General features: G+C 39.0%; 1 protein-coding gene across 1 annotated transcript in view; it reads right to left on the bottom strand.

The window, feature by feature from the left end:
- Nucleotides 1-15226, bottom strand: part of CACNA2D3 (calcium voltage-gated channel auxiliary subunit alpha2delta 3) — an 863383-nt gene that overhangs the window by 38922 nt on the left and 809235 nt on the right. Inside the window, exon 35 of the mRNA XM_030307036.1 lies at nucleotides 12142-12253. Coding sequence (XP_030162896.1) covers nucleotides 12142-12253 — 112 coding nt within the window. The remainder of the gene's footprint in view (nucleotides 1-12141; nucleotides 12254-15226) is intronic.

Here is a 15226-nt window from a genome sequence, read left to right as displayed (position 1 = left end):
GAATTATTCAAACCTGGCACCATACCCATAATATGAAAAGAAGGCGGCGCTTTATTAAGGGTAAGGGAGGAGTGGCACATTCTCAACATTAGATGACCAAGTGTTGAGAAGCCTCTAGATTGCATATTCATGTTTTAAATCTTTTGTGTTGGAAAGGAATTGCTTTTAGGATCCAGAAGTTATTCCTACCACCTTTCTGAGCTGTAGAACAGGAAGCAAGAACCTAGCAACGAGGAGGTGGCTGGCTTTCCTCCACCACAGCTGGGGTGTGACACTGTAAAATTCAAAGGGACACAGCTCTGTATATTACCAGCCAACATGGCAAGGTGTAAGTGAGTAAATGACACCAAGGGAAAATTTGGAGAAAAAAAAATGCACCACTCTCAATCTCCAAAGGGAAGAATTTGACCTTTGGTGTTAATCTCATTGTAGAATGGAAAGTTGTCTTGTTTAGAAGTGAACTAAGCCCGTTGGAAAGGGCCAATGATTATTTCATGGGAAATTGAATCACATTTATTTACACATTTTAAACAAGATTGAGTACAGTAGTTTGGCAAGAATCTATAGAGCAGGAGATACAAAAATATTTCAACAAATTAGTGTATGCTTGCAAATTAAGTGGTTAAAACTGTTACATTTTAACGCCTACAAATTACATTATTCATGACACTAATGTACTCCCACTGGCAAAGCCTGTGTCCAATTTGTGTAATGAAGTATCTAATCACTATTGAATATGTGTAGTCCTTAATTCAGATTTCCAAAAAAAATTTTTTTTTTTTTACGAACCAAGAGCTCAAGTAGATCCAAGAAGTGGCAAAAATCCAAGATCCACTTTATCTAGGACAGTCTCATTGGAGCAAAAACCTCACCAACTACTTTTCCTGATTGAAACTATTAGTTTTACCTTCCGGGCTAAGAAATCTGGAAGAAGAGCCTGACTGGAGTTCTGTGGTTTTCCTACATCCCTGTCAACACAGATGGGTTTGTGGATTGTGCTCTATAAAAATCTCTCCCATTTATGCAGCATTTACTCTGTGCTGGGCACTGTGCTAACTATGAGGGTTATACTTTTTTTTTTTTTTAACCCACACAGAGATCCTATGAGGCAGGTCCTTGGGGAGATGAGCAGAGCCCAGAACATTTAAATAACTGATTAAAATCTTTGCATGATTAAGTGTGATAGCCCAGACTGTAGTCCAGAGGCTGTAGTCCCAGCCTCTTAGCCTTGACTCAGGAAGGCACCGTGTCCCCATTGTGCAATGGATCCATTTTACAGGTCGTTTCCAGAAGGCCCACTGGTAAGAACACCTGCAGGGCATTCGCTGGGAACAGTCTGAAGACTTGCGGTAAAACGCCCACCCAGTGTGAGACCCCAACAGGAAATTGGAGAAGTTTGCAGGAAAATGGAATCCCTGAACGATGGTTCTCTGAACTGGAGCCCACGAAACATGTCAACGCAGCTTCGAGACCAATTACTTTCTTTCAGTTTAGCGGACAAATGAAAGGCTCATGGGGAGAAGTGATGAGAGAAGGAAAAGTGTAGCCACAGCTTTCGGGGCTTCCAAGAAGATGAGCAAAACTTGCGTTCTGATCCCAAAGTGAAACTGATGGCAACATAATTTTTATGAAAAGCGATGAGTGATACGACCCCCCCCCCAAAAAAGGACATCCGCACACATTTATACACACACACACACACACACACAACAAAAAAATCTAATTTGCCTTAAAAAATGAATATCTTGCCAGCATTGTAACGTGACAAGGTTTTTAAAGCTCAGGCGTTGTATGCGTTACACATGTTCCCCTTTACTCTTGATTAATTATTTTTCTTAACAGGCTAGAAGTAGTTAATTTAGCAGTTGATTTTCATTCCAAGTGGATCCCCGTCTCAGCAAAGGCTGGGAGGGTATCAAGAAGGAGAGAAACGTATTGGAAAATAGTAAAACATTACATTCTCTTTAGATCCCCAATTTTGTTCAACTTGTTGACAGTCACAAATGCCCAGAAAATATGGGCTGAGTTGTTTTCGATTGCTGTTTGAATAACAGATTAATTTAATAATCAGTGGGATATTGAATGACGAAAATTATTGGTTAACGCAGCCAAACCACCAACCCTAATGACATTCTTATGTAAATTCTTATTTTCTTTTAGGCTCCTGCATTCTTAATAAACCCTATATTTTTGAAAATCCCTTTTTAAACATTGCATACTGTCCTTCTGTTATACTATAGCTGTCTATGGCATTGACGGCTAGATGTCCACTTCTAGAGTTGCCAATTTGAAGGTTTCTATGTAGAGCAACTGAGTCACCTCTTGATGTATTTTCCATATAAAAACATCGAGTGATTCTGGAAACAGGCACAAAAACAGAGTTAGGAGGAGTCGGTCTTCAAAGATTACCGGAGACCAGAAAGACTTGGACGATACAGCCAGAACCACCTGACATGGTTTCCTGAGTTCTAGCAACATGTTTAAGCAGCAAGGACATCTGATTGCTTCTAAGAGATGGGCAGATTGTTGGTGACAGTCCACAGCAACATGCAGCATGAGGCATGTTCCCGTGGGAAGCGCGCAGTTCCCTGGGATCGCTACTCTATGGTTTGCCATTGCTTGTGGAGGAAAGTAATCGCTGCCTTGAGAAGGGTTTGTAATGGACACAGTTTTGTATGTTCCATTGCGGGAGGCGAGATGTTTTTCTTTGAAAAAGATCTTAGTGCGTAATTTCTGAAATGCTATAATTTTCACCAAACTCCGTTTCCAACTCACTCCTGGCCAAAGGCTGCAGAATTGTGTTATTTTTGAATGTCACTGCCCCTGACCTGAAGTTACCTACAAAGTTGGTCAAGAATTAGTAATTGTCTTAGAGATCCAGTCCTGTAGAATCTCACTCCTTCCAGGCAGAGGTTGACAAATTTCTACAGGAATTAGATGTAAAGCAGACGTGTGAATTCAGCTTCCTGGTCGACAGCAAACGTGTAGGCCATTGTCCTGAAATATCTACCAGCCGTCAACAAGGGAAAGATGACAAAATAACATTATTTTTCTCCTTAACATATTTCATTCCAAGAAGACGAAGATAATTTAAAATGTAAGTTGTTATCGTCATATGTACTTTGAGAAATACTCAGATATATCTTCTAACAAATTTCTTTCATAAGATGGGGGAAAGGAAAGAGGGAAAGGGATATGCAAAAGATAATAAAAGACTCGGTCCTTCAAGAGCATCTGAGACTATTGTCATGAGCCTGTTTGTATGATATGAGAGTTATAGGATGATTTTTGGATTAGAAAAAAAATAGTCACAGATTGGTTTCTCACTCAACTAGTTACCCCAGCTGATCTGTCGATTTCTAGCCCTTAAAAAGAGGAGGAGATGGAGGAGGGGATACAAATGGGTTTTTCGCTCTATCAGGACCAGAGTCGGTATGGGTGTGTGTGCTGTGCAGGGGAATGGTGGGCAGCATGGTTCTTCTGAATCATGACTTCCTGCCCAAAGAGATCACCACTGCCACTCTTATTGCTGGCATTTTTCCCATCCCTCCTCACCTTCAGCTCTCTGTTCCAGCTCCCCTGAACTTCTAACAATCTGTGAACAGACTACAATTCCTCTTATCTACACATGGCTCTTCCCTCTGCCTGGATGTTCTTACCTACTGACTCCTTTGTATCCCGGTGGTCTGACAATAAATGCCACTGCTTCTAAGGAAGCCTGTCTTGACCACCCCAAGCCTCCCTTCTGTGCTTCCATGCGACATATACTCAATAATCCTAGCCCTAAGCATGGAGTGTTGACATTGCCTAGTTACCCATCTGTAAACTCCATGAGGGCAGGAATTGTGTGTGCCTCATTTGCTTCTGGTCCCCAACAATGTGGCCCAGTATCTAGGACAGAACCGACAATAAAGAAATGTACGCTGAAGTCCTGGGCTATATTTTTCCCCCCTAAGGCCTTATTTTGTTCTCTAAGCTGATTCCTTAGAAACTTCCTTCAAGGTCATTAATACGTCAGCCCTCCTATCTTATGAACTGATTGCCATCTCCCAAGTTAGACGTGAGAAACAAGTAAAAGCAATCACTGACATTAGAATTCAAGACAGTGGTTGTCATATGGTAAAAAGGAGGCTGCACCCAGCAGGGGCAGGAAGGGGTCCTCCAAGGGGCTTGCAATGTTCATTCACTTCTCAGCCTGAGTGCTGTTTAAGTTAATTAATCTGGTTTGTACCCTTTTCTGTATGTGCTACACATCAATAAAAAGTTTACTAAAAAAGAAAGGGAAAGCACAAGTCCCCATTCTGGTCCCTCAGAGAGAGAGAGAGAGAGAGAGAGAGAGAGAGAGAGAGATCTTTCTTAAGCAGGCTTCATGCCCAGCACAGAGCCCAAGACAGCGTTTGAACTCACCACCCTGGATCAAGACCTGAGCCAAAACCAAGAGTCAGATGCTTAACAGACTGAGCCACCCAAGTGCCCCTACTTTAATCTTAATCAAACTGCATTTGTATTTTTGGCTTTTAATTACAAGTCAATAAGGAAAAACATTGCTTGCCTTAGCAATCATCTATATTGGTTCTATTTGTTTTCTCATTTAGAATGGAAATGAGAAACCTAAGTTAGTGCACTAAATCTGATTGCCTATCATGCACTAAGAGATGCTGGCCGCCAACTGAATCTGGAGTTAACAACTACTAAGAATATAATATCCCTCTGGTCAAAAAGGTTTGTAGTCATTATAAAGCCAGTAGAGTCTACTTCACAGAGCCACAGTGCCATGACTTGTCAATAATCCTTACTTAAGTCATACATGAACTTTGGCCATCAGAGGTATATATATGTTGTACCTTTTTCTACAGGAATTCTACAGTAGTGAAGTGATGTTAGACTATAAAAAGGAAACCCCACATTTTAACAGAATAGCTAACGGGGGTTAAAATCTTTGCATACAGTTAGTATAGCATTATGCTAGTATTAAATGTGGCCGTTTATTGAGAACTTACTCTGTCCCAGGCACCATGCTAAATTTACAACATAAATTTTCTCACTTAATTCTTTAAAAAAAATGTTTTTGTAATGTTTATTCTTTCTTGAGAGACAGAGACAGAGCGTGACTAGGGAAGGAGCAGACAGAGAAGGAGACACAGAATTGGAAACAGGGTCCAGGCTCAGAGCTGTCAGCATAGAGCCCGACGCAGGGCTCAAACTCACTGACTGTGAGATCATGACCTGAGCCGAAGTCAGATGCTCAAATTACTAAGCCACCAAGGTGCCTCTTCCCACTTAATTCTTATAAGGCTATGATATGCTTACTATTACTATCCCCCAAATTACCCAGGAAGAAGCTGAGTTTCAGAGAGTTTAGGTTTTTGCTCAAGGTCACACAGCTAGTGATTACGGGAGTTAGGACTCACACTCTGAGCTCCCTGATTCCACAGCTCCTGTGCTAAACTGCTATACATCCAGGGTTTCTTGTGGTGGCTCCAGAAAGTCCTCAGTCCGAACAGTGAACTGGAACATGGTGGATTAAGCCAATATGGAAGCCATTCTCTTTTAACACAGAGACATGCTGTATGCAACAGTTAAACAATACAAGCATGTTTAAATACAAAAGAATTTACAAGACAAGATACCAAAGGCCAACTTGTACATTGTAACTAAGTATAAAAAAGCTGATAATCTGGTACTTCTGAGGTCTGAACAGGAAAACAATATTAGCATGAGAAATCAAACTTTAGCCGAAACTACATGCTGCCTAGGAAAAATTTTACTGTAATTATATGATGCAGAAAAGCTCCTAAACACAAAAACTTACGTAACGAGAATTCACAGGCAGTCAATACTAACAGGATGCGTGATTAAAGTCCAACTGTAAATCTACTGTGAAGGAGACTCGAGCTCTATTCTGTTCCCACAAAAATAATAATTAATAGTAAAAATCAGTCCATGGTCAAAGATGACAGAATACATGAGGCAAATTTTCTACCAGGAAAGAAAGAAGACAGCAAGTGACAGGAAATTGGTGCCCGGCCCCCAACACCAAATTTAAAGTGCAAAAACAAACTTAAAAGTCTTTATAATTAGGTACAGAAAATTCAAGAATAAGACTCTTAAGTCTTATTAAAAATACACAGATATTTTAAAGTTCACTTTCTTAGTGACTTTAAAGCATGTGAGAATACACAGATTTTTAAAAGAAACAAAACATCGAGAAATAAGGAGAAAGACATCCACATCAAAAACTCAATGGACTCTAAGCAGTGGACTAGACACAATCAGAAGGAAATCAGTGAACTGAAGTTTAAGGAAATTACTCAGAATAAAGTATTTAAGCACACAGAAGTAAATTTCTATCTAGACACATGGTGGTGAAACTTCGGAATATCAAAGAGAAGCCCTTTAAAAGCCCTCTGAGGGGGGAAACACCAGAACACCTATAGAGGTGCAAAGCTAACACTCAGGACACAATGGAACAGTATCTTTAAAATATTTCAATTTAGATAGCATGGAGTTAAATGATCATTGCAGAATATATAGCACATAAAGCATTTCAGACAAAGAATGAGATAATTTAGCACTCCTAGATCATTCCTGAAAAGAATGTCTAAAGTAGTGTAAAACAAGAAGCTATGGTTTTTTAAAAATAGGCAGTAAACAAATTGGTAAACATCTCATTTACTACAGGCAATAATAACAACATATTTGGTGGGTTAAAAACACAACATAGTTAAAATGTTAGGAAATATCACAAGAAAGGGATGGGAGTTAATCCAAGTTAGAGATTTAAGAGTTTGTTCTGGAGGAGGGAAGAGATCCTGAAATATGTACCACGGTTATGGATAAATATCACAAGAAAAGAGTGTGTAACTTACACGCCAGTAAGGGAGAAATGGAATAGAGAAAACTCAATAGATCCAAATAAAGGCGAAAGAAGAAAGAGAGAGAAAGAAAAAAAAGAGAGATAAAGAAAGAAAGGAAGGAAGAGGAAGAAAGGAGGGAAGAGGAAGAAAGGAAGGAAAAGGAATAAAGACAAAGAAAGAAAGACAAAGGAAGGAAGAAAGAAAAGAAAGAAAGAAAAAGAAAATGCATGGGGATAGAAAGCCTATAAAATGATTGTAGAAATAAATTCAAACTTAGCAGGAAGTACAATAAATCATAATATTAAATTTCCAATAGTAGAGATAATAAAAAAGCCAAATCCAGCTCTATTCTATTTATAGGACAACATCCTAATGCAAAATGACAAAAAGAAAGAGAGAGAAAGAGAGAGAAAGAAAGAAAGAAAGAAAGGGGGGTGGGAAAGAAGGAAGGGAAGTTGCAAATGGAGGGAAGGGAGAAAACATGCCTAGGAAATATTACCAAACAAAGAAACACTGTACTTGTGCTATCAGCAAACAAAATAGACATTACTTTCCCATAGAGTGGGTGATCACATAGTGATCATAGCAATGATTTACCAGTCTTGAACAGGGATGTCCATGATAATAGCCTCCAAATATAGCCTCCAAATATAAAAAGCAAAGTAAAATGAATGAAGGAGATTAAAAATCCATAAGCCTAGGGAGAGCCTGATATATAAAACAGAACAACAACAGTTTTGAAGCACAGTTAACACACCTGACCCAATGGATCTATATTAATCCCTGTCCTGAGCTATCAGAGAATGAAACTTGCTTTCAAAAACACGAGGACAAGTGCTAGAAATCAAAGCAAGTCTCTGCACAGACTGAAAACCATGTGTTATACAGACTGCAATGTCATTTAATCAGAGATCAATAAAAAATAGTTTCAAAACCCGTATGTTAGGAAATCTTAAAACACTATTTAAAAATTTACAGATCAAAAATATGGTAAATATTAGAAAATTATCCCAGCTGAATAATGAAAGCTCTATATAAATTGAAATGCACAGAGAAATTATACATATATATATATATTTATTATATGTATATGAATGGAGCTGCAAAAGCTACACATCAAACACAATATGATAGAAAATAAAAAAAAAAACCAACAGAATAAATCCCAAAAACACAGAAGGATAATAATACAGATAAGAAGCAAAATGAAATAGAAAGTCAAAGAAACAGAGAAAATCTAACAAGCTAGATGATAGTTCTTTGAAAAGAAAAAAAGCAAACATCTCTATTAGTAAGAAGAGGGAGGAGCAAAGGAAGGAAGAAATGATGCAGGAGGAGTTAGGGGGGGAGGGAGGGAGACAGAGGGAGAGGGTGGAAGAAAAGAGGAGAGAGAAAGGGAAGGAGAGGGAGGTGAAAAGAAAGAGGGAGAGGGAGGGATAGATGGAGAGAGGGGAAAGGAGGGGAAGAGGAAAGGAGGGGGGAAAGGAGGGGGTGTTGAGAAGAGGAGCTGTTGGGTATAAGAAAGAAAGGAAGGGAGAGAGATTGATTTAAAAGAGGGCAAAATCACAAATACGGCAGCATTTTTAATCAAAAAAGAACACTATTAACAAATGCATGCAATAAACGTGAAGAGTGGTATGAAATAGGCAATTTTCTAAGAAATATAATTACCAAAATTGTTTCAAGAAGAAACAGAAATTCCAAAGAGATAGCTAAGCACTGAAGAAACTAATTCAGTAGTTGAGAATTTACTCACACAGAAAAGCAATCAAAAAACCTATCAGTCGTTCATAGTTTTATGGGTAAATTTTACCAAACCTAAAAGAAGCAGATAATTTAATCTTACACAAAATGTTTAAGATCTGAGTAATTTTGTGACAATAAAATGACCTTAATAGCAAAGCCTAATGACAGTATATGAAAGGAAAAGTATAACCCAATCTTCTTTTTGAGCACAGATGCAAAAGATTAATATGACATGAACAAATGGACCTAGCAAGATAGTTTTTGTTTTTGTTTTTTTTTTGTAATCATGACCATGAAAGACCACCCTGGGAAAGAAAGCATGTTTTCACACTAGATAAGCCATCTACCATTGAAGATACTACAGGGGTGCCTGGGTGGCTCAGTTGGTTAAGCATCAGACTTTTGACTTCTGCTCAGGTCATGATTTCACCATCGTGAGATTGAGCCCCATGTTGGGGTCTACCTGGAATTCTCTCTCTCCCTTTCTTTCTTTCCCTGCTTCACTCATGCTCTCTTTCTCAAAATAAATAAATAAACATAAAAACGATATTTATAGTATATACGATATATTTCACAGTTTAATTTTTTTTAAACATTTTTATTATTGTAACTCAACATCTTAAAATTATTTTAGTAATGGATGTAGAAAAATGTTTTGATAAAATTAACATCCATTCTTTTTTTTTTTTTAATTTATTTATTTTTGAGAGAGAGAGAAACAGAGTATGAGCAGGGGATGTGGAGAGAGAGAGGGAGACACAGAATCTGAAACAGGCTCCAGGCTCTGAGCTGTCAGCACAGAGCCTGATGCAGGGCTCAAACCCACAAACCATGAGATCATGACCTGAGCGGAAGTCAGATGCTTAATCGACTGAGCCACCCAGGTGCCCCAACCTCCATTAAAGTTCCAAACAATAGCAATGAGAGCACAAACACCCCTGAAGTTTTCTTTAACTTAATAAATGGTTAACTACCAAAAATCTAAAGCAATTCAGGAAATGGATAACCGTTATGGTTGCATAACATTGCAAACATATTTAATGCTCTTGGGCTGTGCACTTAAAAACAGTTACAATGGGGGTGCCTGGCTGGCTCAGTCAGGGGAGCATGGGACTCTTCATCTTAGGCTGGTGAGTTCAATCCCCACATGGCTACAGAGATCACTTAACAAACAAAGAAACTTAAAAAGAAAATCACCATCAAAATCTCTTTAACAGTTACAATGGTAAGTTTAATAGTATCAATATTTTACTACAATCTAGAAAACCCAATAGCATACCATATATTACTTACATGTGGAATCCAAAAAATAAATCAACAAAACAAAACTCATAGATGAAGAGAACAGATTGGTGGTTGCCAGAGGGAAAGGGGGTGGAGGGGGATGAAATGGGTGCAGGGAATCGAGAAGTATGAACTTTCAGCACTAAAAGAAGTAAGTCATGAGGATGTAATGTACATCATGGGGAATACAATCAATGACATTGTATTAACTTTGTAAGGTGACATATGGGGGCTAGCTTTATTGTGGTGACTATTTCATAATGTTTACACATGCTGAATCACTAGGTAGTACACCTGAAACTAATATGATATTGTGAGTTATACCTCAATAAAAAAAAAAAAAACCATAGCAAACATCATAGTTAACATGGAATTATTAGAAGAAATTCCTTTTAATTTTTTTAATGTTTATTTTTATTTTTGACAGAGAGACAGAGCATGAGCGGGGGAGGGGCAGAGAGAGAGGGAGACACAGAATCCGAAGCAGGCTCCAGGCTCTGAGCTGTCAGCACAGAGCCCAACGCAGGGCTCCAATTCACACTGCGAGATCATGACCTGAGCTGAAGTTGGACGCTCAACCGACTGAGCCACCCAGGTGCCCCAAGAAGAAATTCCTTTAATTGAGGAACAAGATACAGTTGTCTACTTTCACTGCTTCTAGTCAACAATCCTAGTTACTTCTAGGCAACAAAACAGTAAGTATGGAGGTTAGAAAGGAACACTTTCACAAATGATGTTAGTGTGTATGAAAAAAAAGTACAAGAGAAGCCACACACAAACTATTAAATCTAAAAGAGCATTTAGCAAATGGATACAAGATATTCAACATACAGAAATCAGTGATGTTCTCATATTCTAGCAATTACCAATTAGAAAAGGTAGTTTTAAATGTATGCCATTTCTGCTGGAAGGGAAAACTGTAAGCTTTCAAATTATAAATCTAACATAAAATTATAAAACTGTATTAGAAGACCTGTAACTAAGGAGACATACTTAGTTTATAAATGAAAAGTTCCAAGATTATAAAAGATAGCAATTATCTTCAAATTAATCTATAACTTACAGCAATTTTAATCAAAATCATAGCATAATTCATAGAAATTAACAAGCTGATTACAAAATTAATATGAAAGAGTAAAGAGACAAGAATAGCCAAGACAACTCAGAAGACTCTATGGAAAAGGTATTTGTTCTCTTAAATATCAAGTCATACTATAAGCTATAATAATTAAAGAGATATGGTGTTGGCATCATTACTGACAAATCATAAAACCTAGAAACAGATCTGTGTAGAACTAATCCTATGACACAGGTGCCATAATAAATCAATTAGGAAAAAAAAAAAAAAAGACCATTCAGTAAGTAGTGCCGGTCAACGGGGCAACTATATTGAAAAAGATGAAATTAGACACTGCCTTATGCCACACACACACACAAATAAATTCCAGAGGGATTCAAGTCCTAAATGTGAAAATCAACACCTTGAAGTGTTCAGAATAAAAATACATGAGAACACCATTATGATAGGAGGGCAGTGACTAATTTCTTAAGGCACAAAACACACAGATCATAGAACAGAAGAATAAATTAGACATGAAAATAAAAGTAAAAGAAAATGTCTATGCATCTAAAGACATTATAAAAAGTGAAGAGTCAGATGAAGGAAAAGGAAAACACACATATAAAGCATACAACTGCAAAGAAATCGTATCCAAAACATATGACACCCAAATCAGTAAGAAAAGATTCACCACCCAATAGACAACTGCCGACAGGAATGAAGGGGTAAGAAACTCAGATGATCAATAAAACCATTAAAAAAGGCCCAAACTCAGTAGCAATCAGGGAAATGCCTAGTAAGCTACCAAATTTCATTCCCCATGCATCAGATTCTGGTGAATCCTGAAGATTTCGTGCCTTCAGTAAAGACATCTAAGGATCTTTTTCCAATAGACAGCCGAAATGGACAAATGTCAACTGGGGAAACACCATCAGGACTTTTTCCAACCAATGACAAACCTGACTAAAAGTCGTATATATTCTAGGATGCATTCGCAAGCACTCTGAATGCTTCCCAGATTCTAAATGATCTCTCTAACAAAGCCAAATGATGTTTCCTCCAAGCTGGTGGAAACGCTTCCTCACACAAGAGGGCAGCCATGTTTCCATCTCTCGCTGTGATCCTGACCACGCCATTCACACTGGCCCATCTGGGAGAGCTCTACGCTGAGCAGAAAGGAGGCGGGAGGCTTACTTAGAGCAGTCTTCACAAGCAATGTTCCCTGAGGTTTCCTTGATGGTGCGCTCAGAGACAAATGCTGGATACTCTGTATCACAAGGTTCCAGGGTCTGCTTCAATTTCTGGGCTGCAGGGATAGGGGGAAAAAGAAAAAGATGAAGAACACAGGCACAGGCTTTATTGTGACTGGCAGCCTACAGTAACTCAGAACACAGTTCCGCTTCTGCTGCGCTGTGATTTTTCTAGGCACGGCATAATGCATTATTTTCTAATTAGTCAAGTGATTTCATCTGCCAAGCAACTCTATAAGCTGTAATTCCTCAAACAGTGTGTTGGCTTCATCCACTATCATTTATGCATCACTAGAATACTTTCTGGGACAACATCAGTCAACGGGTCTCTGCCTTCAGACGTACTTGAACTTAGCAACAACACATATGTATATCTGAATAAATGTATAAAATACAAGTTACACCATATTATTCAGGGTGAGACAAAGGTCATGATGCAATTGTGTGGTTTTATTACAGAAACAAAATTGAAACATGGAATAGTAAAATACGTAATGTCTTTGAACCACAGCCATGAACCTAATCCTACTATTATGAAGTTCCTTGTCCAGTAATATAGCACTAGATAAGCCTGGTACATAGATGAGCACACACAGTAGGCACTTGGTAAAGTCTCCGTGGTTGGTAAAATAATAAACAAGTTATGTCCAGTGGGCACATTCCAAAACCTCTTTAAGTTTCCTTTTTGTTTTTTTTCAATGTGCAAATTGGGGATAATATAGTTTCTCTATCAGTGAGTGATGTGAGAAGTACATGAAACAATATATGTTGAGTACTTAGTACAGTACCTGGAACATAATGGGTGCTGAGTAAGTATCAGTGAATGATAATAAATAGTAACAACAGTAATAGTAATAAGAATAACACTAGCATTCTAGTGAAGCCATTGTAACATTAAAATGATAAGGATGCTAGATACTAGAACATAGCAGTTAAGGTGAAGACTCTGAAGTCAGAGGAGTTTGGAGTACAAATGCCTGCTCCAATGCTCCCAGCTAATCCTCCGTATCCTCATCTATAAAATGGAAATGCTGATAGTACAGGTTCTTGTCACTCATTAACATCTTACCAGTAGAATGCTCCAATAACCAATAGTTTGGAAACCAAAAGTTTCCAATAACCAAACTTTGTGCACAGTTTTTGGCTGATGTCTATACAGAAATATAAACACATATTTATAAATATCTAGAATATATAATTTATGTTTTCAACTCCAAAACTCAGTAAGATTTTAACAAAATGATGTGTTGACAAAGTCTCAAGTTGTATTCCAACGACGGTTGGATGTCAGAAGCACGGGTACATGTTTTGTGGAGTGTCTATGTGGAGGCAGCTGGCACTAAGCAAGGCATCAAAGGATTACTAAATGCTAAATGAGCATTTGGTAACCACTAGCTATTTGTTGGGTGACCAGGAAGCCGTATTCCAGGCATGTATATCCTAACGTGATTCTTTTTCTTATATAGGCTTTTCACTGAGCTTTAATTATTTTGAGGAAATTGACTGGGGGCTTGGGGTTGAAGCATAATGCATTATAATTTTTCTTTTTTTTTTCTTTAATTTTTTTAAATGTTTATTTATTTATTTTTTTTTTTCAACGTTTATTTATTTTTGGGACAGAGAGAGACAGAGCATGAACGGGCGAGGGGCAGAGAGAGAGGGAGACACAGAATCAGAAACAGGCTCCAGGCTCTGAGCCATCAGCCCAGAGCCCGACGCGGGGCTCGAACTCACGGACCGCGAGATCGTGACCTGGCTGAAGTCGGACGCCCAACCGACTGCGCCACCCAGGCGCCCCAAATGTTTATTTATTTTTGAGAGAGACGGGCAGAGAGGCAGAGCGCGAGCAGGGGAGGGGCAGAGAGAGAGGGAGACACAGAATCTCAACCAGGCTCCAGGCTCTGAGCTGTCAGCACAGAGCCTGACACGGGGCTCGAATTCACGGACTGTGAGATCATGACCTGAGTCAAAGTCGGACGTTTAACCGACTAAGCCACCCAGGCACCCCGTAATTTTTCTCATCTAAAACAAAACGAAGTAGATTAAATCAGCTTGTTTATGTAAAATATGTAATTTCTAGAAACTGGTCACTGATATGAAGACAAAATGCCCATATAACTCACTGAGTTGTTCTGAGTAATAATCTGACTATAAAGCAGGTACAGCTCTCAACCGAGGGATACACGTACACACTTCCACAAATACGCACGCACATACACACACACACACAGCCTTCACGAAATGCTGGCTGCTAGAGAGTGTTCCTATCTACATACCAGGAGTTGGACTAATTACATAGTAACTAAGGGCACAAATCAAGGGTCGTGAATCTTGCCACTGCTGTGTGACATCAGGTGAGTTTAATCTCTATACCTTAGCGTTCTCATCTGTAAAATGGGAATAAGAACACCAACCTCGTGTGGTTGTTTGGGGATCAGAGGAATTAATACATGGGAAGTGGCTGGCACAAGGTGAGGCCTATTTAAGTGAACGTGCTGACTGCCACAGGACAGCATGTTATTAGATGGAATCCTCAGAAACTGATGGCCTTTTTGAACCATTGCTTTTTGGTTAGAAAGGGCCGATGGCTACCTTCCCGATGTCTGGCTCCACTGCCAGTACAGCACTGGCAAGTGTCATGCTCCCAAAGGCGGAGGTCCGTCCCTTGTGCCCTGCGGTGCTAGCTGATAGCAAGTGTCATCACGTGCTTGCTGGATAAATGAGTAACTCTCCTAAATGGTGCTTTTCAGGCAATCAGACAAAGGAGATGTAAGCGTCTCAGGCCCGCATGACAAACTGCCTGCCTTCAGGTGGGAAGGCAAGGTCAGGTTAGGTGGCCAGTGCCCAACAGCAACAACACAGAGAGGCACCTGGTGGGAATGTCATTCACTTCCAAGTTCCCTTTCAGTGCCTCTGATTTCCTCAGGGGAACATCTTTGACGGTAGGGAGGTTTCCCCACCTTCCTCTCATTTTCATTTTCTTTCATTTGCTCTCCCCCCCCTTTTTTTTTTTTTTTTTTTTTTTACCT

Source organism: Lynx canadensis, chromosome A2 (assembly GCF_007474595.2).
Source record: "Lynx canadensis isolate LIC74 chromosome A2, mLynCan4.pri.v2, whole genome shotgun sequence".
NCBI lineage: Eukaryota > Metazoa > Chordata > Mammalia > Carnivora > Felidae > Lynx > Lynx canadensis.
This window is presented reverse-complemented; position numbering and strand designations above follow the sequence as displayed.